Below are 26,214 nucleotides of genomic sequence, written 5' to 3'. Positions count from 1 at the left end.
TCTGGAGTTCCATGAGACCAGTCGGATATTACAGGCAGGACTAGAGCGGTTGACTTATGACTTTCAGTTGAGCGATAGATTCATAAAGAGAAACAGCCAACCACCTCAAGTCAGGACTTTCAACCAATTTTAATTTCCGCCCATCCGATGGATGAGCGTTCCCCTCTTTAATGTATTCCCCCCTCCTTAGGGAGGTAGGGTTGTGCGTTCATGTTCCTCTTTGACAAGTTAGGCTGCCAAAAGCTAGTTATGTCAAAGCCCTTTTTTTGAAGACACCCTGATTCTTTTAATAGCAAAGGACAAACCAGCAGAGAAGGGATTGTTATTGTTATTTTGCATTTATATAGCGCCTTATATACCATTGGTGTGGTCTGAAGGCGCTGGTAGGTTGAACGCCCTTAGGAACCGAAGTTCAGATCAGCAGAGAGAGTCAAAAGGTGCGTGTGAGCACCATATATGTGTGCAGCTCGTGCGGTATCCGTGTAATAGCTGCTTCATTAGCGGTAGGTGTGGTGGTTGAGAGATCAGGAGTATGTGTTCGTTCTGGCAGGATTTATCCAGACCGGATGTGGCTGCGTTAGGCCTGAGGAGAACGCCTGGCTGGTGGGTGGGTAACCAGCAGTGTTTACTTAGAATTATGTGGAGTGAGCGGCGGAATGTTGGTACGAGAACAGTTATACCGAATGGTGTCATAGTATCTCTGTGTTCTAGTTGAGTGGTGATGTAAAGGAGAGAGTGAGCGTGGTGGTGAGATATGATGGGTTATGTGCTATTTCAGACGTTCTCTGCATTCCAAACCCTACTATATGCATCACGTAATTCTATGCGCTCCAGTCCGTTCCATGCACTCCTATCCACTCAATGCACACCTATCCACTCTATGCATCCCAGTCAGCTCCATACACTCCGGTCCGCTCCGTGCATTCATGCATCCCAGCACGCCCGCGTGTTTGAGTCCGCCCCACGCATGTACTCCCGTCTGCCCCACACATGAATTCCTATGCGCACTTCACCCCCTCTACGCGCACTCACCCCCTCTACGCGCACTCATCCTCAGGCACTCACGCTTTTCACGCATTCAGCAGCATTATCCTGTTCTATAAATTCATCTATTCACTCATCCGCCCTATCCACTCTGTCAGCTCTGTCTGCTCATCCGCTATATCTACTCATCCTCTCTGTACATTTTATCCGCTCAACCGCTCTAACCACTCAATCGGTCTTCCGTTCTATCCACTCATCCACTCAATCCATTCTATCCATTCTATCCACTCAATCGCTCCATCTACTCATCCTCTCTGTACACTTTATCCACTCAATCGCTCTATCTACTCATCCTCTCTGTACACTTTATCCACTCAATCGCTCTATCTACTCATCCTCTCTGTACACTTTATCCGCTCAACCGGTCTATCCATTAGTCTGCTCAACCGTTCTGTCCACTCATCCTCTCTGTACACTTTATCCGCTCAACCGGTCTATCCATTCGTCTGCTCATCCGCTCTGTCCACTCATCCGCTCTAACTACCTATCCCAGCCTCTCCAGCCGCTCTAGCCACTCCTCTGCTCTAGCCACTCATCTTTCCACAAGTTGGTTCATGCACCACAAACCTATAATGAAAAAAACGGAAACTAGAAGAATGGAGGAAAAACTAGGACCAAGACAAAAGAATAAGCTTTCAGAAACAAATGAGAGCTTAAATAAAGGAAACTCAGAAAGCCAAATATAAATACTACAGCGACCGGATCACAAAAGCCACCATCACAAAGAAAGAACTATTCAAAATCGTAAACGAGATGAGAAATCCACCCAGATTTAACACCACACCAGTGCCGTCACAACAATGATGCGATGATCTTGCAGATAATTTAAAAAATAACGTTTCCAACTTACACCGGATCATTTAAACTAGACCAATTAACCAGACCGTAAACCACCCCCTATCCATTGCAGGAACACAGAACAAACCAAACAGCTTCACCTAAATGTTAAGAGAAAAGCTCCTCAGCTCGGTGGACCCCTGGCCACTAGACATCTATAAAGCAATCCTTATACAGGGAGCACCATCGGAATGCTGCTTAAACCTCTTCAATCTATCGCTCTCAACGGGGAAAATAATCAAGAGTTCAAACCCACAGACATCAAACCTCCTCAAAGACAAAGCAGGGTCCGTGGAAGACCTCAACTACAGACCGATCTCAAACATTTGCAACACAGGAAAACTATTAGAGACCTATGTATACGGATAAACACTGGAACACACAGAAAAAACACCAACTATTGGACCAGGCACAAGTTGGCTTCACAAGAGTTCTTCTGGGACCCTACCTCTAGATTCAAAGGGACTACCATACCAGTTACATGGGATCTACACAACTAAAAGTGGGGCTAGTCGACTAGTGACAACACCTTGACTGGCAATTACACATACGCCGTCCAGATGGACTGCATTTTCGACTTTTCAGATATGTTGGGGAAACCTTTAGAATATATTGGTCCAACATAGATACAACATCACAGAAATGTTATTCATATACTTCGATATATATGTCTAGGAGTTCTATTCACAACTAGCTAAAGAAGTGGGACATAATGTACCTGGTTGATTGAATATAAACCTGTAATCACAATCTTGTCAGAAACATTGTAACATCTAAAGCTTGCACAATCTACTCGAGGTTCCCGAGGATCGATTCATACATAGCTACATATTTCAATATGTATCTGTGTCTACACCTTTTCCTAACATCACATTTTATAACTACTATTGGGTGATCAGCAACCAGGTTGGTCGCAATTATATGAGAGGTGTCCCACACAGGTGTAGAGGTCATCGCTTTGCAATTTGCAAACATTGCCTTACCAGATTAACACGTACTTAACAGATTTCTACCATATTTACTCAATTCACCCCATATGTGTTGCATACTTATTCGAATCACAAACACTTCCACTCGTATACACTTCAGTATCTGCCAGCACGTTACTGACATTCATATATATCCGATGTAACCGATCGCCCACTTCTGTGCTGCAACTAAGACATCTTCCTGTATCAGCGCCTCGATGCACCTGGGCTGTGCAAGTGCTTTATAAATAAAAATAAATTAAAAACAACATATATTCCTCTCTCACATTAGATTACGAATACGTTTCACCAGGTCAATCTATGTAGGCTTAAACAACAAACGAGCACGGCGACGTCAACACGTCTTAATCACGCTTTGTATATAATGGCAGCCATCTTTGGATACATGGATTGCTGGCCGGTCGGGAGACAGTATTCTATCCACATAGTAAGTATGAATCCTTCATCTTGACACCTAACCTTGGTGGCCATCCAATTAGGCAGCACAGAAAACACAGAGCAAACAGAGGGGGCCATAAGGATGATTGATGGGTCTGGGACGGGACCACGGCAGTCCGAAAAGTGAGCAGTGCTTTTCTTTTGTTTTTGTTGCTTGTTCCCCGCCAGGAGGCGAGTGAGGCGGAGGGATAGCCATTGGTGTGGGCGTGCTGAGACCTATCAGGGAGAAGAGAGGAAGTCCAGGCGACGGCAAGGAGCAAGTTCGGAAAACGGCCGGAGCAGTAGCCGTGAGTTGTTGGCCCGTGTTGAGGGCTCAAGTTACCCCTTTGGATCGTCAAGCAGGACGCTGGGGGAAAGGGGCCTGCGCATCAGAAGAGCAGCGCGAGGATGTAAAAGTAAGCCCCGGTCCCGTGAAACAATATGTACAGCAAAGATTGTGAGCGGCCATAAAAGAAAGCACCGGTCTCCTGTGACAATATTTATAACGAGCATTGTGAGAGACTATCAGGCCAAGCTAAATTGGAGAAACCTGGGGAGAGGCTAGGAAATAAACCCCCCCCACCCACATTTATTATTGTTGACTACAATATTCTCACTGTGGGTTATTAAGTATGCACCCGCTGAATCCTCGAAGAAGCTGGGAGATGTCAACATAAAAGTTAGTGTATACAGTTGATGGTGGCCTGTCCTTATTCTTTACTAAATCCTGACAGCATCTAATTACTTGTAGAGACATTACAGCCTCATTCGAGTTTCTGAATTCTTTGTAGGTTGACTGGCATCTGCTGTTAGTGCCCCGCTTATCAACCAGTGACATTTTCTCTCACCACATAACGGTCTCCCAGACCGCAGTAAGTGAATGCTCATATTGCACATTCTAGTAGTATTATAATATGATTGATGACAACACCTTTAACATGTATATCATTATTTCCTATAGGCGTTATGGTGAGGACTCCGACGAATTTACACTATTATATTTTTCGATGGCCCACTCATAGTATCTGCACAACAGTGTTAGCACATTTAGGTAAGTATTCACTCCTGCTACACAATTAACGTGACTAATGGCCTGTTAAAGGGTTTTCCGTTTAGACTTAGAATATGATATTTACCAACAGAAACCGTGCATAACAAGAAAGAAGTTTGAGCATTAGAAAATCTTTCAGACAGGTGATCACTATTTCAGCCTATAACGACAGAGTGGTCAGATATGGACATTTGTTTTACCGTTTAATTCGAACAGATTGCTTTTGAGCTCCTGTTGAACCATAACACCATAGACAGATATAGGTTCAAATAGTTTGGAACCACAAGAATTGTAAACACAAGTACTAATTATATTGTCTCTTTTCTGTTACAGTAATCTTCACGAACATAACCACCCCTGGAGAAGAGCATTAAAGTTAGTAACGCGTTGTTTTTTTTTTTATTAAAGTAATGACTGCAAAGAAACTTGTTGGAATTTTTTCACAAGGAACAATTGTTTGCTCAAATATTTGAAAATTATTTATCCTTTATTTTAAAAAATCCTTGAAATTGTGTTCTGCAACATATCCACAACAATAATAGAGAATTGTTTGGCTGGAGTTAAGCCATTGTGAGTGTGCAGGGGACGGGAGTTACCATAGATTGGAAACTTTGTTTTGGTGTATATATTTACACAGCCCATGTGCCCGGACAGTTGGTTCTCCCCGGCACCTAAAATCCATAGATTTATTTGGAAAACATCACCCATTTTCCAATAATGTGACACTGAGACCCATATTGAAAAATAGGTGTTTTACCTATGTTGATTAAACCTTGAAATAAACCGAGACAATTCACTACACCAGCACGACGAAAGAAACCACACATTGGCATGCAGAACAGCCCATGGTGTCTAACAACTGAACAAAAACAAGCCGAGCTCAGCAAACAGTGTCAACCAAACTGAAGCTGCCAACAGCACATCACAGCTCCCTTGCTCTCTTCTCCTGACTGACTAACCAACCCGCCCTCTCCACTTTGCTTTGCAGATCTGTCAGAGCACCAAGAAACCACACAGGTGGCAACAGAGCCCGTTATAAGAACCTTTAACCCCTTAAGTGACATGGGTATTTCTCCCAAGTGCCAGGGTTTTGGTGATTTCAGAATGTGGCCATTCAATGGCTTGTAACTTTTTTGTTACATGAGGTATCTCGACCAAATTTGGCTCCTTTTTTTCCCCACATGCAGGCGGTCGTAACGCCACCCAGGAATCCTAGTTTGCTGTAGGAGGGGTGAGAGAAAATAAGCAGAATGAGTGAACATTTTGGGTTTTTTCAAAAAATGCCAATAAAATGATGTACAAAGAAGCCTGTGGTTTTTTCCTTGCAAGAGCTAGGAACAAATGGTTTGCTGTGCTGAATTCCCCAATTTCCTGGCTTTCAGGAACAGGTTGAGTGGAAACGAAAAAAAATTATTTTGATGTGGTCATCAACTGTTTTGTGAGAGGTAAGCGATTTTGGCCATTTTTGCCAATTGGACATGAATGGACGGAATGGAAGAAAAGGGTAGGAAAGCCGGATTGGAGGACAGAAAGGCAAGTATTTCTGAAAAGTAGACAAAATTCCAATTTCGGAAGGGGTGATTTGCATAGGTCAGGCAACAACTAGGTAGGGGAAACTGCCATAGATTGGGGGAAAAACAGGAAAATGACAGAAAAAAAGGTATGTGTTGGACATGGTTGGCTTGGTACGGCAATGGCTTCTATGAATTTTGAGAAAAGAAATGCTCCGCTACATTCCTCCGACTCTTGCAGTTAGGAGAGCACACATTTTTTGTAGTGGTTTACAAAACAAGCAATACCACAAGCCAAACACTGAGCCATGGTACACAGGAGTTTTACGCTCACAGCCTGAACAGACGCACTTAGCATGTGTACATCGGGAAAACCAATGTGGTGAGGAACGGCAAGCATACATTTTTTGAAAGAGCACAGGCAGACCATTTCAAGGGTAGGTGACTTGTGCAGGTTACAAAAGTGTATGGTGCCTAAAGCAGCGACTAAATCTAGGTCACATTTGGAAATGAAAGGGTTGTGTGACAAAGGCCACCAGCAAATGGGTCAAAACGTTATGAAAACCACACAAACACAACACATGGCCTACCGTCCCGCGTTCCCATAAGTGTCCCGATGAAAACGGTCCCTCACATGTGTGGGTGCTAATAATGAGTCTAACATAATCGTACCTAAATGGATGTATAAAGTCAACCAACTTGATGTCGGCCGAGGAGATTAGGCTCAACTCGGGGATGTCCGAAAAGAGAAAATTGTCTCTCTATTAAGAAATGAGGGGCAGCCTGCCTCAAATAGGTAATTCAGAATGAGACTGGGGTCGCCCAGAAAAACTGGGGCTCTTAGGGGAATGTCTGATTCAGAAGTGGCATATCTCTTTTCCACTCTTTCGCCTGCCCCTTCGTTGTCCCTTGGAGCAGCCTGGGAATCATTATTGTTACTGACAGTTTGTTCCCTAAAGTTCTACTAGACTTTAGTGAAATTATCAAACTGACAGAGTAAAGTGCCAGGCCGCCCTGGTTTAGTTGTCATCGGACACGATCCCCAGGATAGAGTGTACTGAGGTGCAGAAGTGCCTCCATGGGACAATCGATCCTGACGTGCCAAACTATCAAACATCTTATGCACCAAGTCTTCATTCATGGCCCTGTCAGCTGGAAAGACAACTTTCATTGCTGCCCCAGAATTAGTAGGTATAGTGTGTATCCCTGTTGAACTTTTTCCCATAGATGTTAATGAGCCATTAGATAGATATGGGGCCGTCTCCTTAGTAACAGTATGAGGTATAATCCTAAGATTTAATTAGTTCTGATCCATTTTCCCCCTCGTGGAAAAATCATTTCAGGTTAAAGCTCCATCAAAGAGGAATGGTGAATCAATTGTAGGAGCAAGTAACGCTCGAGGGATTGTCGGGACCACCTCCCTCAGTATAGATAGCCCATTCTGTAGTGTAGTAGATGATCTGGATAAGGATGTCTGATTTTTGAAAATAACGAATATATCGTTAACTCCCAATTCAATAGATTTGAGATGCTGATCTATCCTACCAGCATCAATCTTATTTTATAATGCGTCAGATACTCTTGTGGTGCCTTCAGTATAGTCAGATTGTGTTGACCTGTTTTTACAAGGTCTTACGTCTTCATTAGACTGTTTAGTGGATGGTTGAGAATCCTGCCCTTTTGTAGTCTGAGTCAGAGATCAGAAGCACGTCCTCCTCTGCCCCTCTTACATCCATAAGATCACGAAAACCCTTGCCCCGTAGGAAATTCCTCTGTTTTATTGACAGTAGATTGAGCCAGTGCCAATTCTCTAATTGTTTCTCTCTCGTTTTTTGGAGATTTTTAAATTAAATTTGGTAGAATAGGAAGTATGAAGTGGAAGGGCTTCAGTCTCTCCTTCTACCCTAATATCAATTGTTGCAGCAGATTCACCAAGCTCAATTGCACCTTTATCGGCCTCCAAATCGTGGTCAGCTGAATTCGAACAATTCGTCCCCATCTTGGAATTGTCAATGGTACCCAAAAACATTTGTAAAGACCCCTGCCAATCCATCACTGCCTTCAGAATGTCATTCATTACCCTGGTGTGGAGTTTCAATTCTGCCATTAGGTCATCTCTCATCGTAGCATTTATAGATTTTAATTCTGTTTTATCTTGCAGCAGGGTCCAGATGTTCTGTAGAGACATTTCCCCTGAGAGAAAAATCAGGTGTTTGTGGATATCCATGAGGGACCGATCCAGAGCCTGTTCCCTACATGATTCATCACGTTGTAAACCATATTTCCCTTTTTGATTGACTCCCAAAAGAGGATTGTCGCGTTCCTCGCCTTACAAAGATTGTGAGGAATCAGGGCCGTCAACTGTATATTTTAAAGGGGACAGGTCTGGGGGATTATTCAATTGGTTTGAACATATTTGGGCACACTCTAAGAGGTTAGAGTCATTATCAGGTGACAGGGGAAGTGGCATTGCTGCTACCCTCGAAATGCTGTCCATGGGAAAGTTTAGTGAAACTGCATCAGGTAAAGAGTTATTTATTGTCAGCAGTTTTTTCCTCATTTTTAATATTGGGAGATAACAAAATAGCACAATTTCAACACAGTGATGGTTCAATTACACTTGATGCTTCTTATACAAATGGATAGAGCAAAACAGAAGTGACTTACAAAATCATGCAGCAGTTACAACTTTCTTACTGAGTCCAAAAATAAATGAGCATGCACTCTGGTGCGCATGGCCCCATGCCTTAATAGAAGTAGGTGCCTGTAAAGGGGTGTGGCTTCTCGCCACTTCTGTGAAAGCAGTGAATCTAAGGAATGAAAGAGCAATACGAATTGGATACTATGCTCTATAGAATGTCTAATGTATATGTATGATTCAATTGTCTACATACTGAAGGTCCGGTGTAGGTTAGTTCAGGAAGTGAGTCCTCCGGCGTTGCAGCAGCAGTAAGGAGGAGCAACGTGGAGATGGCAGCCAATTTTCCCAGGCGAAGCAGGCACTCTGGTGGCACTACTCATCCACGTTGTTCGACCAGGCGGCGGGGAAGCTCAGTCAATGGGAGTCAACGTCCTAATCTATGTACAGTATTTCCCAAAATTAAGAAATACATGCAGGAAAGGTAACATTGCTACTAAAATAAATTGCATTATACAAATGTTGAAATCAGACAAAAAAAGGTCTAGGACTGAGAAGGCCTGATTTTAGGAGGCCTAAGGTTAGGAGATGATCAAATAATTCTAACGGATAGGCCTGGCACAGAAAGACAGATTACACATACAAAAGATTGACAAGCACACCTCACCTCCCCTAGCCTCATGGTAAAGGGCTCCCCTTATGGAAGAAGTGACATCATCCTGAGATTTGCCACAGAATGACAGTATTTGTAGTTCAGTTTATAATGAGAAAATCAAAACAAAGTTGTTCTATGTAAACAGAGATGCAGTTATAGATGGATTACTGGTGCATGTGATGCAACTAATGGACATTTTGAAATCCTGACCAATTTCAAAGTATGCTTTTATTCGATTACAAATGGTTGCCCACCCACATGATCTGTGGTTAGAAAAGTCAGGAAGTAGAAGGTGCCAATCTACCTTGGTATCTGTTTAAGTAAAAAAAGTATATGATCGTGTTCACTGGGCATTTTTGTTTTGAATGCTAAGGCATAGGGGATTTTGAGAGGGCTTTCTCGCACGGATTAGAGCACACTATCGGTCCACAAATCAACACATTAAAGTAAATGGGATCCCCTCTAATCCCTTCCTAAACAGGATTGCCCCGTCACCACTCCGGTTCACTCTGAGTTTGAAGCTTTTTGCCTTTAGAATATAAACTAAAATCAGTTAATCCAGGGGATACCATTTGCTCACAAACAATACATGCTCGCAGAGAACATCCTGGTTTCACACGCAGATACAAACAAGTCATTCCCTCATCTATTATTGTAATTAGATCAATATCATAAAGCCCAGGATTTAAAATAAATTTACAAAAATCGGAGTTCCTTAAACTCCAAGGAACGGCCTACAACAAAAGGACTGGTACCTTTTGAGTGGGCTAATAGATACATAGGTTACTTGCGTGTACAGATTACAAATGATTTAGGGTGTCGCAAACCAGGGTAATTGCCCAACATTATATATTAAAAATACAAATAACTTCAATAAATGGCCTCTGTTGTAAATGTGAAGGATCAGAACAAAGGAAGCCATTACAATTGTAATTTTGCCACCAGTGTTCGAGTTCTTCCAGTTATTTCCAGTTCCTGTGTCAACATTTGTTTTACAAGTGACAGACAAGACAATTTTCATTAAAAAATATATATAGGAGTAGGTTTCACAGATTGACTAGATTCTTACTGATAGCACCTACTAGTAGTCGGGGATTGGCTAACCCGTTTTCGGATGCTAGTATAATCCAGCCCAATTAAGGAACATTTTTGAATCGGTAACGAGAACATCACTAAACAATGGGCTACTATGGATCACGAAGTGGTGGGGTAATCATTGAGGGACGTTCTTAGGTTAATAAGGAACGCAGACTAAAAATATATGTATTCAATAATTACCGGGATTACATTTAAGATTTGGGATGTTCGTGCTACAATATTGTTCCTTTACATCTTCCCTTTCCCACATATGTCAAAATCCTCAAATCACGAGTACCCTGCATTACAAAGAGTTCAAAAGTTGAAAGGCATGGGATGTCACTCCGAGAAATGCAAGAGTTGTTAATTGTCATAGCAGCTTTCTTCTGGGAATGTGTCCTGAGAACATATATAGTGTAGTGCATAGAATAACTACAATAGTGACCTTGAAGAACGATGAACGCGACATATGATGTTGTTATAGGGACTGTCATGATCTTTATCCAGATTCAGAATTCAACAGTTACTGAGCAACAAAAGTCAGGCTTGAAACACAAATAGCGAGAAGGGTAAAGGGTAAATGTGAGTTACCATGAAATGCATTGGAGTTGTTAAGATTGTTCTTACTCTACCTATGAAAATTGAACAAACGGAATTATATAAAAAATAAATGGCTGCCGACTTATGCAGCATGCAATCTGGTAAAGCAAGGCCGCTTTCCAAACAACTTTTGCAAAGGTGCCCAATACTTCTACTGGGTTCCACTTAAAACTAGAGAACATTGAATGAATAGTATGAAGCTGATGTTGAGGCAGGGGTAGCAACTGAAAAAAAAAGAATTGGAAAATAACTAGGCTGAAAAAACGAATCTTTCAATATTTTTGTACTTTTTTTGAAACAAATAGATAGGGTGTTGGGTTAGGGAATACATTATGGTAGGGAGTTGCAGGGGAAGCTGCAAGGGGTCTCCCCGCATTACATTTTGTAGACATTTGCACAAAAAAAGGAAACATTTTCGAAATTTGATTATTGGTGTTTTCAGCCTCTGTTTTTGTTGCAATTTTAACATAGATCCGAGGTAGGGCACATTGGCAATGCACATAATAGAAATATGTTTGATCGTCAGGATCATCTCGATTAAAATGGGAGATTGTTTGCCATGTATTGCAAAGTGCTTGCAGTAATGTAGCCATCAATCTGAATTTTCAATATGCCAATTGTTTTATATCAGTATTAAAATTCATCCCGACATGGGTGACCATTATACTACAGAATCCATCCCATTAGCATAATGCTAGTGATATTTAAAGGAATTGTCATTCTTACACTTTTTCCTGATAAATCATAATACTCCCACTTTGCATGTTATAGCAATGTATTATAAGTATTTTTTTTATGGAACATTTATATATTGATGCACTTACATTTTGATACACTCATTGCAACAATCCTTGTTCATCTTGTGGTAAAACAAAGTCAGATGTAGGCAGGTTAAATTTGAATGCTCTGGTGGCACAAACCGGGGCACACACTCAGCTGGTGAAGCCTGGGGTCACTGGAGCAAAATGCAGCATGTATTGTATTGGCAGAGAAATGCATGCAAGGATCATTTCATTTTTATTTGAAATGTTTTCAACTATGAAAGGATCTGCCACTGTCGCATCTGCATTTCATGTAGCACTGATAGTGTGATTGCTTTTTACATAGAAGCATCTGTAGTGTATATTAATTGTGTGTTGCACATGTTCTCTATATATCACTCTTGATTTAACTTCATAAACTTTGTGGTTACCTTTGTTCGATCAATAAATTACTTTTTGTTTTACCCGGCTCCTGGGGCAAGGCGTGACACTTGAGAAGAATTTCCTGAACCAAGACTGTTAGGACAATGTGTCTATTTTGTGGATATGGTAGTGGTGCGAACTGATGCCCACATTAAAGGAAAACCCCTTTTGCCAGGAGAATTCCACTTGTAGGGCTTTCATATCTTAAGAAAAGCCAACATAACAGTGCATTACATTGCGGTGTGACCATTCGCAAAGTGTCATCACTACTCTCCAAGAGGGAGCCGTTTCCTATGAGAATAGGGAGGTGCAGCTGCTACCCAATAGTCCCCCTACGGGCAGTTTAATGTGAGAGGACATCATGGGGAGGCCCATTGAGTATGGTCACTCCTCAACAATCCCTATCCCGCCCCACTGTTCAGAACCATTTTATTGAAAGTAAACCTTTGTATGGTTGTAACACAGGGGATAAAGCTAAAGCAAAAGCAAAAGTACAAAAAGGTGGCCCCGAAGAGGCATGAGGATTAAGTTATCAACGGAAACAAGGAGCTTTCAAAATCCACCAGGGCGGGACTGGCAACATTGTATAAATATAGACTGTGGACCAACAAACCTGCCAAACCCAGCAAGGAGAGGCAACAGGTGCGGATACCAGCAGTAGTTTCAAACGCTGTGGGCAGACGAGAGTCGGAGAAGAGCAGAGGACACTGGCGAAGCGCAGAAGGAGTTTTTCTTGGGTCCATCTGAGACAGACCTGAAGGCGAAGCAGGAGAGAAGAGCTGAGTAGCATACCAGAGGGCAGATCCGCCGCAGTGCTGTTGAAGCCAGAGAGAGAAGCACCCCAGTGCCAGGAAGTCCCAGTGGCATGCATAAATCCCTCAGAAGGTAGCAGGAGGTGCGAGAGACCAGGAGAGGACATGGTAGTAGAAGAAAGGCACACTTCCACTTGTGGTGTCCCACAGGGATCTAACCTCTCTCTCCCTGGCTGTTCAACCAATACCTGGCACTTCTTGCCCACTGCATCGCCGCTTTCTGCCCCAACTTTCAGTGTTATGCGTATGATACCAAGCTCATTTTCAGGCTACCCTCGGCCTCCTCCTCTCTTCCCTCATCTCTGACTGTCTGTCTGCTATCCAGGAGTGGTGTCCCACCAATGACCTCTGACTTAATGCCAGTAAGATTGAGATTCTACTCATCGGCACACCCACACTCCCTCCTTCCCTGCAGCTCTCTGGCCGGCCTCTCTTGGCCCTCTTCCTGCTCCCACCTGCAAGGCAAAAAACCTCAGTGTCATCTTCGACTCCACACTCTCCTTCTCTCCTCACATTTCTGACGTCTCTAAGAAGTCACACTACCAGCTGCACCTCCTCAGAGGTATTCTTCCTTTCCACTCCTTCCCCTAGAAGCTCACTGTCTCCAGAGCCCTGGTTCTCTCTTTGCTGGACTATTGTAAAAGCCTCTAACTAAATCTGCATGCCTCTACTCTCCTTCCTCTGCAACTTATCCAGAACAGGACTGCGAGACTTGTCCTTGGCCTCAAGCCCAGGGACCGTATCTCTCCAGGACTGAAATCTCTACACTGGCTCCCAGTGGCTGTGAGGATTAAGTTCAAAACCCTCTGCATTGTCCACAAGGACTTCTGGGGCTTGGGGCCGAAATACCTTCAACTCTCTCTTCCTAAAGATCTTACTTCTCGAGCTCTTCACTCATCCGCCTCCAACTCCCTCAGGGTCAATGGCTTCTCCAAGCAATGAGTTGGGGATAGATCTCTCTCCGCGGCAGGGGCCTCCCTCTGGAACAGCCTTCCTGCCTCCCTGAAACTTGAGGAGAACCATCTCCGGTTCCGGAAGCTCCTCAAAACCTTCCTCTTTGCTTCTGCTTTCTCTCCCCCTCTCCCCTGCTAAATTCCTGACTGAAACTGCACTGATTACCTGGCCACTCTCACTGATCTTGGGCCCGGGCCCAGGCCCCGCCATTTGCCCAACGGCACTGCCTCCCTGGCAACCCCTGCACCTCAGGACTGTCTCTGTATCCCTACAGTCCCCCTCCCAGCACTTATGTCTGCACACTTCCTTGCACTTGCCACCAGCTGGCCCTTTATTTATTTATCTTATTTATTCTACTATCCCTTGTACTGCACATTTCCCCTCTCCCTTGCCCCTCACACTTCCCTTTCCCCCTTCCCATGCACTTGCGCGATCTGAATGACACCTGACCTAGTAAGATCGTTGTCGGTCTTCCCTTTGTTCCCCCTCCCTTGCCTTGTCACACCTTGAAACACTTGTGTATAGGCGCGTTATAAATGCCATATCATATCGTATCATACCCAGCATCCAATAAGATCTTCATCGTTGCAGTGGTGACAATAAGCCCACTTACCACCAGAGGTGGGTTGAAGACCCCAACCAATACAAACCAAGCATCCGAGGAGAGCTTCCTCGTTGCAGTGGTGTCAATAGACACACTGACCACCAGAGACAGGTTGCTGACCCCAACTATTTGAAACCAAGCATCAGAGGATAGCTTGCTTGTTGCAGGAGCAGTAACAAGCCCACTGACCACCAGAGACGGGTATGAGACCCCTACAAAAGGTAACTGAGCAAGCAAGGAGAACGTCCTCTTCACAGTGATCATTAAAGACTTGCTAACACCAAAACACAGTAGCAAAGTGTACATCAAGCTGAAGATTGAGCGAAATAACTTTTTAGACATCAGGAGAAGGGAGTCATTCTCCGGGAGAAAGGTTTAAAGCTCTTGGAACATAGATGCCAGGGGAAAGGAGTCATTCCCCCTGGCCTTGTTGTGAACTGTGCAAAGCATTACCAGGAGAGGGAGTGATTCTCCTGGTCCCGAACTGGGAGTTGTTCTGGAGACACCAGGGAAAGGGAGTCATTGCCCTTGGCTTTATTGGTAACTGTGTAGCTCTACACCAGGAGAAGGGAACCATTGTCCTAGATGTGGAATTTTATAAAGGCAGTGTGAAACCCACAAGCCAAGGGAAGGGAGTCATTCCCCCGGCATTCTAGTTGCAAGATAACATTCCTTTAAACACTATCCGAGCATCAGGAGAAGGGAGACATTCTCCTGAAGAAGGAAAGTTTGGTTAGATGATCCTTTAGTTGTAGTGTGAGGGATAGAAGTAGGTTGTAACACAGGACGGTGGAGTTTGATTTGATAGACATTCTGACTAACCCTTTAGCATTAATTTTGAGGCAGGGAAACCCCTCTTAGAAGATAGGGATAGTGAGGGCTTTTTTATGCACAAATAACAGTCTATAACCACCTCCAACCAACTTTGTGTCTGCTTCTTTCTTCGACACCCTTAAAGGAAATACTTTTGGGCAGTACATCTTACCCATTCTGTTCTTCATATCATGAGGAGATTGATGCATAAACTACAGGGCAGGGTTTGTCGATTGGTTCCCACTTAATGCGTATAGCATTAGATCAATACAAATATTTACAAACTTAATTGTACTCTCACCAGCCCGAATTGCTGCATTCTTTTCCATCGAACTAGGTTTTAAGTTAATAATCAATATTCTTGTAAACAATATCCAGGAGAGAGAACCGCAAGCCAGAAGCAAAAAAGATTCTTAAAAGGCCAAAAAACATGGCAAAGCGGATTTGGGCTGCTTGACGAATAAATTAGAGGCTTCTCAGCCCCAGAAAACTGGTTCACGACAAAGATTATGATGGGCAACCCAGGAGAGTCCTGAAGTATATTTAAACATTTTTTTTAAGAAAGGTAGATAGGCATTATATATTTATTAAATGTGGGCAAATCTTTTCAGCGTGCAAATTCAGAGCTTATCTCTGCTAAACTGTGGGGAATTGAGAAACTCTGAACTCAATCCGGATGTACCTCAAATATAAGATGAAAGTACAAATTACTCATTTAATTTATTTAGGAGGGATCAGATTATCTACCATGTCAAGACAAAACATATAAGAAATATACAGATATTCAAATACATTCTCCTAAGATACAAATGTAGTGAAAGACGGGTCACAGATTCTGGAGGTTAAGGGGAGCAAATATAGTTGAGTATTATACATGTTTTTTTAGTTGAGAATTTTAAAATGGAGATATAAGTTCCTAGAAGCGTCTCATTTGATGATATTAAGATTTCTCAGCAGAAGATATCAACTAAAGGTATATGGTCAACAAGGGCACTTCCATTTGAAAACATTTATCCTAAATAAATCGACATTCTCTTATGAATATCAAGGTGCTTTTTGAGTGCTTGTTTGAGGATTTCAACAAAATTGAACATCAATCATCATCCTTTAGTATGTTTGAGCATTTGAAGCACACTTAACTTAAATAAAAAGAGCAGATGTTAACACACTTAAGCAAATTAAATATTTGAATAAAATTTAATTTGACTCTTATTTTGGTGCTGTATTGATGTAACCTTTAAACCTATGCAATATTGTCTCTTTAATTAACATTATTCGTTTTTTGATAGTGGATTGCATGTTTCACCCACATGTAATAAATTGTTTTATCTAAGAAATGTGTGCATATAATATCTAGTAGGTTGTATGCCTTAAAGGACTACCCCCATTCAAAGATTTTATCTATGTAGCACACAGGATCAACCATTATCTGCTTGAGTTAAAACCATGCATATTTATTTACAGTGGTCTTGAAATGCTTTAAACTATATTTAATTGAGAACCCACGTGTAGGCGGAACTATCCTGTATCTATGAAGTTAATTAATCTATCAAGATGTAGAACAAGTGCAACAAAATTGGTTAAGGTCCTTCTATAAGTAAAGGTGCCTGCAAACCCCTCTGGTCAACATATGAAAAAGGCCTACTTGAGCCAGAGAATTTCAGTATACCAAGAACCTCGGTAATTTAAAAAAAAAGCATACTTGCCATAGAACATGGGGCCAGCTCTCAGTGGAAGATGATCAGATACAGGGATTGTTCCGACCAAAAACAATGCCAACTAGCGATGCAGCAGTGTTATTCCCATGACCCGCCGTGCAGACCTCAGTCTTTGGGTTGTGTGGGGATTATGGTGGCAAAGAGGACAGTGCTGAAGCTTAAATCAGCATGTCTTTTGGGGCTCACCAGACTTGGTAGAGGGAGAAAAGACTGGCAACAGGCCACAAAGGAAGTGAGGCACACACCCAAGAATGCCGAGACAGGAAGTGGTTCCCTCCTAACCAGTGTTCTGAGCAATAACTAGACCTAAAATGTCTTTCAGTGGCAGAGTATGGACATTATCCATTGGCAAAGAAACAGAGAAGCCACTCTTTGAGGGCCATAAATTAAGCCGGAAATGCAGACGGTTCATGATCCCATACCAGACAAAAAAGGGATCACATTGGATGCACAGTTTAAAATCAAGGGCTATGGGCTAAGAGTGTCAGGCAGCCAAATGCTGTTTGGTTTATTTTTTTTAAAAGCTGAAAGAAACAAATTAGTGCATAAGTAAACATCAACCATGAAAAAACAGTTCAGTAATTGAGAAGCTGCAATCCTTGTAGAAAAAAACATTGCAAAATAAAACCACTAAAGAATGATCGGAATAATAGTTTCAAGAGTTAGTATTTTTTGGGTGTGCCCTGGCGGTCGAAAACATTGAACAGCTTATGAATTTAGATGTAGTATGTAGTACATTTAGCAGTAAATCTTCTTTCCCTCTTTGCTATATTTATTTTACCTCTAGTTTTCATTTGATGTTGCTTTGACAAGGCTACTGCACACATCCAAGCAGCAATTGGCCAGCATAAGAATGAACCTCAGGGTAAAGCATACATACAGCAGGTGCACTTACAAGGCATGGCTGAGAGACACAAAAGCTCCCTTGTACCGCAATGCTTCGCTTCATCACAACTTATTACAAGCTGCAAGGTGAATCTGTTTAAATATATAAGAAAGCAAGAGAGTTGTACCAAAATGTGGCCATGCATCCAACAGGGAATCTAGAGAGTGAAATGGATTTATTGCACAAGTGGGTGCCAACCGTGGAGGTATGCAAAATAAATGACAAGTTTTAGAATGTATTTCAAGCATTCCTGTCTGAGCTGGCTGCCCAAAAACGAGGCATGGGAATGTTGCAAAGCAAAGAGCAAATTAACTTCCATATAATAACATTGTCATCAAATTAAGTAGGTTAGCAGATAACATTTTGTACATTTAATTAGATTACCTTCGTGATCCTCCAATCGAACTCCCAGTTCAGGTAAAACGTCATCTCGGAGCTCATCACATACTTGCAGTACCTCAAATACTGCAAAATATAGAAATCTGGTTTTTATCTCTGAGGAGTTTTTTCCCGTTCTACAACAGCAAAACACCTAATATAGGTTTACAATAATGCATTTGTAATTCCAAAATCACCATTAGCACTGTAAAGCAACAGAATGTTTTGAGACTATTGTAGACCTTGCTGGAACCTAACTGTTGCAATGATCCAGATTTGATGAATACACATGCAATGGTCCACACTGCTGCTATTTCAGGAGTTGGCTGCACCCTTTCAGGTCATCAAAACACAGATTTGGCGACTGAATTATTTAGTGCCTCTTGAACCACTTGCAAAGTGAAGAAGGGAATACAACTCTTGTAGATCAACTGGCTCTTGCATCTTTATTTGGAAAAGTCTGCATCAACATTAAGAAGCTCACAATAAGGTACAGTGAAGAAATACAAAATTAGAACTAATTACCTTCAGTTTAATGGCCCTAAATGTTCAAATTTTAATTTTTGTTTATACCATTTTTGAAAATTTTATATAACTGTAAATTTTATATAACCGTAACAATTTACAGACTTGCATAACCATTCACCTTACAATTTTAAAAACATGTTTGCCGTCTGTACCCACTCTCCCGCCCAAACCTACATCGCACTAGAAGTTCACCCTCCTCCCATGTCTTCCTCACCGACCCCTCTGGCTTCGATATCGTCATGTGCTATGACACTCTTTGGGTCTCCTGTGCCGCATTAGACAAATTTGCAATCAATTGCCTCCATGTGTCTAACCCTCCCACCCCCTTTCCCCTTGATCCATGTCCCCGCCTGCTGCCTCTTGCCACACCACGATTTAAGCGTTCGCCCATTTTAACAAATCACTCAACCATACTTTTACCGCAGGCCTCGCCTGTGCTTTCCACCCCATTACAATCCTCCGTTTGGCCAGACTATATGCCAGATCTTTCAGCTTACTCCCATGTCTAGCCCTCTAGCAAAGCTCCCCAGCAAACATGCTAGGGGGGGACCCGACATCCAGTGTGATATCCGCCTTTGCTAGCATTTGGGCTACCTCCTCCCAAAATCTACCAATTTCTGTGCAGGCCCAGAACATATGGAGCAAGTCTGCATCGATCTCTCCACACTTCGGGCATGATTGTGTTTCTACCTGGCTGAACTTTTGCTATTCTGTTCGGGGTTAGGTATGCTCTATGGGTCACATATAGTTGAATCAATTGAAGCCGTGCATTTCTAGACACCTTTTTGTGGTATGCCATAGCTCTGGTCCACATTGCTTCTGACATGGGTACCTGTAAATCTACCTCCCAATTCAGCCTGGTCTGCCCCAACTCCTTTCTCACTTTGGACATCAATAGCTCACATATCCGCAAGACTTTGTGTCCTCCTTCAGGCACATCATAGAGAATGTCTGTATCATCTTGTCCGGTTGGAAGGGCACTGCGGCTTCCGGCCATCTATGTCTAAAATGCCTCAGAAGGCAGTTATACGTGAGGTGTTGCCCCCCCCCCCCCATGTACTCCAGTGTCTTTTGACAGTTCACCAAATTTCTTAGGTAGACCTTCCTTCATTATATCTCCCACCATCGCCACCACCATGGGTTCCCAATACTTCCGCACATTTAATCTCAACTGTTCCTTTACTCCCTCTAGTGCAATTAGTGGGATCTGCGTAGAGTACAGTGTTTTGTTCCCCATCAATTGGCATGCCCTGCGCCACATTACACTCCCCAAACGCATCAGCGAGGACGTATGAGTTGCAGGGGAGTCTGTTCTCCATATCACCTCATTAAAAAAATAGTGTACTCGTCGCTCATAACAGCTGCGATTCGGGCGTTTGTTCTTCAGTCAGCCATCTAGTTACAAATTGTAATTTGTTCCCAACAAAATACACCTCAAAATTGGGCACTTTAATACTCCCTAGCTCGTATGGGTTCTGGAACTTGGACAATACTATTCTACACCTGGAGTTGTGCCACAGGAAGCTCCTGCATGTACCATGTAGTTTCTTAAAAAACAGTTTTGGTATTGCAAACAGGGCATTTGCAAAATAATGAAGGAGTATGGGTAGCACCACCATCTTTAGAAATGCTGCTCGCCCCATCGTGGTCAACGGCAATCTGGCCCAGAAAGACATGATGTATTCTATTTTGTGCACGGCTCTCACCATGTTCTGTGCATGCTCGGTCTTCGGGTCATGTTAGATGTCCACTTCCAGATACCTGAAAGTGCTTATTTCCCATTTTATTGACAACATTGGCAGAGTGCACTCGAACTCCCCGACGTATCCTCCCAGCGGGAACAGACTCGACTTTTGTAGGTTGATCGTGATTCCCAAAAAGGTGGCATATCCTTCCATCAGGTCTAGTATATATTACAGATTCGTCTCAGGGTGCTGGAAATACAGATGCAGGTCATCTGCGTATAATGAAATTAGAGGACTCCCTCCCGGAGTAGCTATATCAGCCTCTCAACATTCCACCGTAAATGGACAGCCAATGGCTCCAACGCTAGGATAAAGAGCATCGAAGACCATGGACCTCCTTGCCTTGTATCCTTGCCTAACTGCCATTGTTATGAGATAATGGTACCTGTCTTGACCCTCGCTATCATTTCGTTATACAGCAACCTCACCCATTTAATGTACTTGGGCCCGATACCAAACTTTTCCAGCACCGCTAACAGCCAGGGCCACCTAACTGAATCAAATGCTTGGACTGCATCTAGTGATGCCACCGCAGACAGCTGTGTGTCTCCCAAGGTGCAGTCTATTATGTGGTGCAGTCTTCTCAGGTTATTAGTAATGTTCCTATGCAGGACGGATTCGGTCTGGTCCGGGTGTATAAGCTTAGCTATAACGGGTTTAAGTCTATGCTCCATTACTGCTGTGAGGATTTTATCATCCTAGTTTAGTACCGAGAGGAGCCTATACGAGTCGCAGTCTGTATCTGGCTTATTGGGCTTGAGGAGGGGGACGATTAGCGACTCTCTCAAGACTCGGGCAGTCTGCCCGTGTCCAGTGCTTTATTAAGCATTGCCAATAGTGGACCTAAGATCTCTGTCTTATACTCTTTATTGAATTCGCCGGGAGTCCATCCGCTGCTAGGGTCTTACCAGTCGATAGTTCTTTGATCACACACACTAGTTCCTCTAACATAAGGGGGACTTCAAGCCTATGCCTCTCCTCATTATTTAGCTTGGGTAGGCAAATCTCTGACAATGCTTCCTGTACTTCCAGGCTATCACATTCTGAGGTTTCCTCAAAGTCGCTTATAATACTCATAGAAACATTTATTAACCCCTGCCTGCATCTCATAACTCTTCATCAGTCCCCACGATTGCTATAACTATCTGCCGTTTATTCTCACTTTTGTAGAGCCAGGCTAACAATCTCCCAGGCTTGTCCCCCTCTGCATGTTGTCTCTACACATATTTCCTATAGTTTAGGTTGCCTAATCTATCCCAGTGTACCCTACATTGTTGTAGGCGCGATACCTCCTGTGCTTCCTCTGGGGACCCCTCCACTGCCGGGCTATGGCTTCCAGACGACTTTCTGCTTTTTGTAAATCCTTTGTTATGACGTCTTGCATCCATTTCGACTTTGCCATTGCCTCTCCTCTCATTACCATCTTAAAGGCTTCCCACAACGTACCTGCAGAATTCACGCTACCCGTGTTATGCTCCAAGTATTCCTTCACCTCCTCCCCGAACCCTACGTCCCCGAGTGCCTCAACCCGCAGTCTCCACATTGGAATCCTAGCCCCAGGGGGGGAGACCTGCCATGTAACCGTTAAAGGGGCATGATCCGAGAGGACCTGTGCTTTATATTCAGCCCCCACAAACATGTAATCTAGCCTTGAGTAGAGGTTCGACGAGGCAGCATATTACGAGTACACTCGGCTCTGCGGGTGCATTGCTCTCCACCCATCCACTAACCTGAACGTGTGTATCAACTTGTTTAATACCTTAGCTGATGGGGCTGGGTGAGCACATTTTCGGTCTGATCTGTCTATTGTCGGGTCCAGTGTACAATTAAAATCTCCTCCCCATATCAATGCACATTCTCTGTGTTGCCCTATTTTGGAATACAAGGACCTAAAGTAGGCTGCTGTGTCATTATTTGTGGTGTACGTGTTAATGATGCATACTTGTTTGTTTTCTACCATTCCCTGTAAAATTATCATCCTACCATCTGTGTCCTGGAAGGTCTGAAGGGCCTTAAATGGGACTGTCAGTGTCACCCATATTAAAACCCCTCTGCCGTACGCTAAGTAAGGCGAACCCCAGGTCATCCCTCCCCACTTCCTTACCAAGGTAACTTGTCTTTCTTTAGTCAGATGGGTTTCCTGCAGGAGGGCTATGTCTATGTTCTGCCGTCTTAAAAATGCCATTACTCTGTTCCTCTTAATGTAGCTATTCAAGCCTCCAACGTTCCAGGTTAACAACCCCAACAACCCGCCCTCCCCCCTTTCCAACAGTCCCCAACATTTGCTCAGCTCCTGATCTGATGCTCAGGCGTCCTCGCATCTCACTCCAAACCCTGCACAAGTGCTGGTGGTCAGAGGGCACTGTGCTGCTAGCATCCTAACCTAACTACACTACTAGGGGTTATAGTATGATTCTGTGACACCGCTCCTATCGGGCGGCGCACGTTGCTCCTGCATTTAGTGGATTAAGATGTCAGGCATTATCCTTCTCGCCTGTAAATCCTATTGGAACCTTCTGTAAATCTAATTGGCTTAGGTATGCATCATGTCAACAGTAAAGGTTCACTTATCGCTCCCTCCTCCCTCCTGGTCTTTCTCCATTGGCACGTTCGCTGAGTCCATCCATCTGGTCACATCTTCCGGAGTGTCAAAGAAGACAGCAAGAGTGTGTTTCCGTGTTTGGCACCCTGCTGGAGTCTGTTCACACTGCCTATTTTCTGTGGCGGAGGAGCCGTCGACAACAAAGCACTTATAGCACTGCTACTGGAGCGAGTAGCGGAGCGAGTGCGTGAGAGTGTGTTTCTGTGTTCCCGTGGTGTGGTGGGACTGGGAGCGGGATCTGCGGGGGCATCGGGAGGACATTTCCACTACTGCCACGGACACAGCGACATTCCAGGTACCTCACTGTAGCAAGTCTACTGTTCTGACATTCGTCAGAGTCTGCCCTCATTACTGTACGGCGTTTGGGATACACTAAAGCGACAACTATTTGCGCCCTGCGGGTCTCTGGCAAGCGCTGCGAGTCAGAGCAGCATTTAAAAGCTGCATAAAGCCGCATGGCGGTAGCGAGAGCAAACTACCAGAACGAGCGCCTGCCCCGGTAGTAATTGACCGGGACTTAAACAGAGGCAACAGTCAGAGTATACTGGCAACCGCTAGGGAGACTGCGGAGGCCAGACCCCTTTGATCCCATAGCATGCTGCCCACAAACTGAGCAAATACTACGGTACTGTTATTCACAGAACAAGGATATTATCAAATTGTGACACGATACGAACCAGTAGTCAACACAAAGTGGCTGATATATTCGCAGACGGCTATGCCGCCGAAAGGCAAAATCAGTAAGAGCAAAAAATCAAGGGATAACTTAACACCAAATGTGACTAGGGAGGCATTTAATCCAAAAGGACAGCCAGAGAAAGGGACAATACATGCCCTCTTTCAAAAAATGATCACTGATTGAAGGGAGTGCCCATCCTATTGATACCACAATGCCTAATCAAAACAGCAATACCCCGCTGGAAATTACAAATGATGATATTGATAATTTTTTACTAGGCTTATGCCTTTCCATTCAAAGAACAATGGCAGCATTTGTAAGAGAGGTGTCAAACGGTAACAGGGACCCGATAGTGGTGGAAGCACAGGTATTGAAAGCTATAAATTATTCAAATACTAAATCAACTGAAGCATTGCCATCAACAGTTCATTTATGACCAATTCGGGAGCCCATCTTTCAACTTCCACGAACAAGGCTCCCTTGGCACCAACAACTGGGCGCTTATCAAAGTCCCCTAATCTCTTAATTGATCTTGAAGACTCTGAGCCCATTGAGGAATTTAAATCAAATGATATACCCTGCCCCAGTTCAGGGGCAATTGCAGAACTATAGTCTACTATGGCCTCCTTGCAGTTTGCTCTGAAAATACTACTGAAATTATGTGGAAGAATTCATGTAAATACAGTTCTACAATTAGGACTCCCAGATCCCTGGACCACCTACATTCCCGGACATCATTTAGAACAAGTATCTGCCAAAGAGCAAGAGGGGATTATTGCACAGGAAGAAATCAACTCGGTCCCAGAAATAAACTCAGTGATACTCCTCTCAAAAAAACAGAGACGCAAACCAAAAAGAGCAGCAATTAAGACAGGAAACATTGAAACTATTCCCCAGACCACAGCTGCATCTTTGCCGACCAAATAAAAAAAAGCAAGGAAAAGAGCCCGCAAAACCAAGAAACGACAGGCAAATGGCCCGAGACCTTGACCAGCTGGATTCTATCTGAAAAGCCAAATGAGACCTCAGGAATTAGTAGTAATGATACGAATTCAACATTCAATACCACACATGAAGACACTGAGGGAGATAAATATTCTACCGCTCGTAGAACAAATATACCACGGGTCCAGGTGGCTGTATCGTCAGAGGTAGACAGGGTTGAAACATTGAGGAAAACCAAGGTCCAGGAAAGTGCAATATGTATCATAAAAAATATAAAACAAAAGAAAAGGGATAAATGGCTAACAAGATCTGAGGTTGTAGAAAAGTTACATCTCATACCTCAGCTGCGAGTGATCCCGTCTGAAGATTTTATATTTGTAGAGCCGCTCAGAACCTGTAATCCCACTATAAGAGCATTACATTGCAGAGTTCTGGGCACAGCGCAACTGATACGAGACTATAAAGATAGCCTGCTGCAAGTTAAATTTGAAGTGGATGTGGAACAAGAAGAAGACACCAATTTACCCAAGAGAGTCAGCAATCAATCCCAACCTAAAAACAATAGTAAACCTGTGTTACCTGGAGGGAAGAAGGTCCAAATGAGTGCCATCCAAGAGACTTTAAAATGGTTGGCAGACTCTCTTCCGTTGGTGTTACAGAAGCCCTGAGATTGTTTGCTGGTGTCATGGAACACTCAGGGTTTCAAGCACTTATTAACTAACAAAGGATCACTGCCTTTTATTGCTAATCACACTTTTATTTTACTGCCGGAGACTTGGTTAACTTCACCCATTACAATTGACAGGTACGACAATGCATTACTTACCGTAAAATCATTTCTGATGGTTGTATCTGCTTAGATTCACATGCTGTGCATAGTCCGACATCCAGTGGTCACTACGGAGTATTGCATTTTGTTTTTCGTAGTCTAAAAGGGGACGTCAACAAGGCGTGTCTGTAACACTATCCCTATAGTGACATGCAGTGTACCCGCAATCCCTCACGCGTCGAGGTCCCTCTGTTTGTATTTTTTCTGCCCTGAGGGAGCCTATTAGACGTGAGTACAGAAAAGAGAGATATAGAAGAAAGTCTATGTTCCTTCCATCCAAGCGGGGAGGAAGGGTGGGCGCATGTGAATCTAAGCAGATACAACCATCAGAAATGCTTTTACGGTAAGTAATGCATTGTCTTCTGATGTTTGTTAATCTGCTTAGAATCACATGCTGTGCATAGACTAACGAGCAGTACCCGGAGTTGGAGGTGGGTTGCGAGAAGGAACAGTAGAGAAAAGATGTCTTAATACTGCTTGTCCCACCTGGGAATCAGATCTAGAGTGGGCATCAAGACAGTAGTGTTTTGTAAAGGTGTGAACAGAACTCCAGGTTGCCGCTTTGCAAATGGACTCAAGAGGGACATTTGGAATGAAAGCTATGGAAGCCCTGGTGCCTCGAGTGGAGTGTGCTCTTGGCTTGAAGGGTAGTTCTCTCTTAGCAAGAGTGTAACAGAGTGATGCATTGTACAATCCATCTAGAGATAGTGGATTTTGA

At 43.3% G+C, this 26,214-nt stretch overlaps 1 protein-coding gene across 2 annotated transcripts in view; it reads right to left on the bottom strand.

Moving 5' to 3' along the window:
* Positions 1–26,214, bottom strand: part of CARS1 (cysteinyl-tRNA synthetase 1) — a 1,125,505-nt gene that overhangs the window by 133,081 nt on the left and 966,210 nt on the right. For both annotated transcript variants that reach the window (XM_069624151.1, XM_069624150.1), the window contains one exon: positions 18,175–18,255. In XM_069624151.1, coding sequence (XP_069480252.1) covers positions 18,175–18,255 — 81 coding nt within the window. The remainder of the gene's footprint in view (positions 1–18,174; positions 18,256–26,214) is intronic.

The sequence above is a fragment of the Ambystoma mexicanum genome, chromosome 11 (genome assembly GCF_040938575.1).
Source record: "Ambystoma mexicanum isolate Mex_15411 chromosome 11, UKY_AmexF1_1, whole genome shotgun sequence".
In the NCBI taxonomy this organism is placed as follows: domain Eukaryota; kingdom Metazoa; phylum Chordata; class Amphibia; order Caudata; family Ambystomatidae; genus Ambystoma; species Ambystoma mexicanum.
The sequence above is the reverse complement of the archived record's forward strand: the minus strand, read 5'-3'. Positions and strand labels throughout refer to the sequence as shown.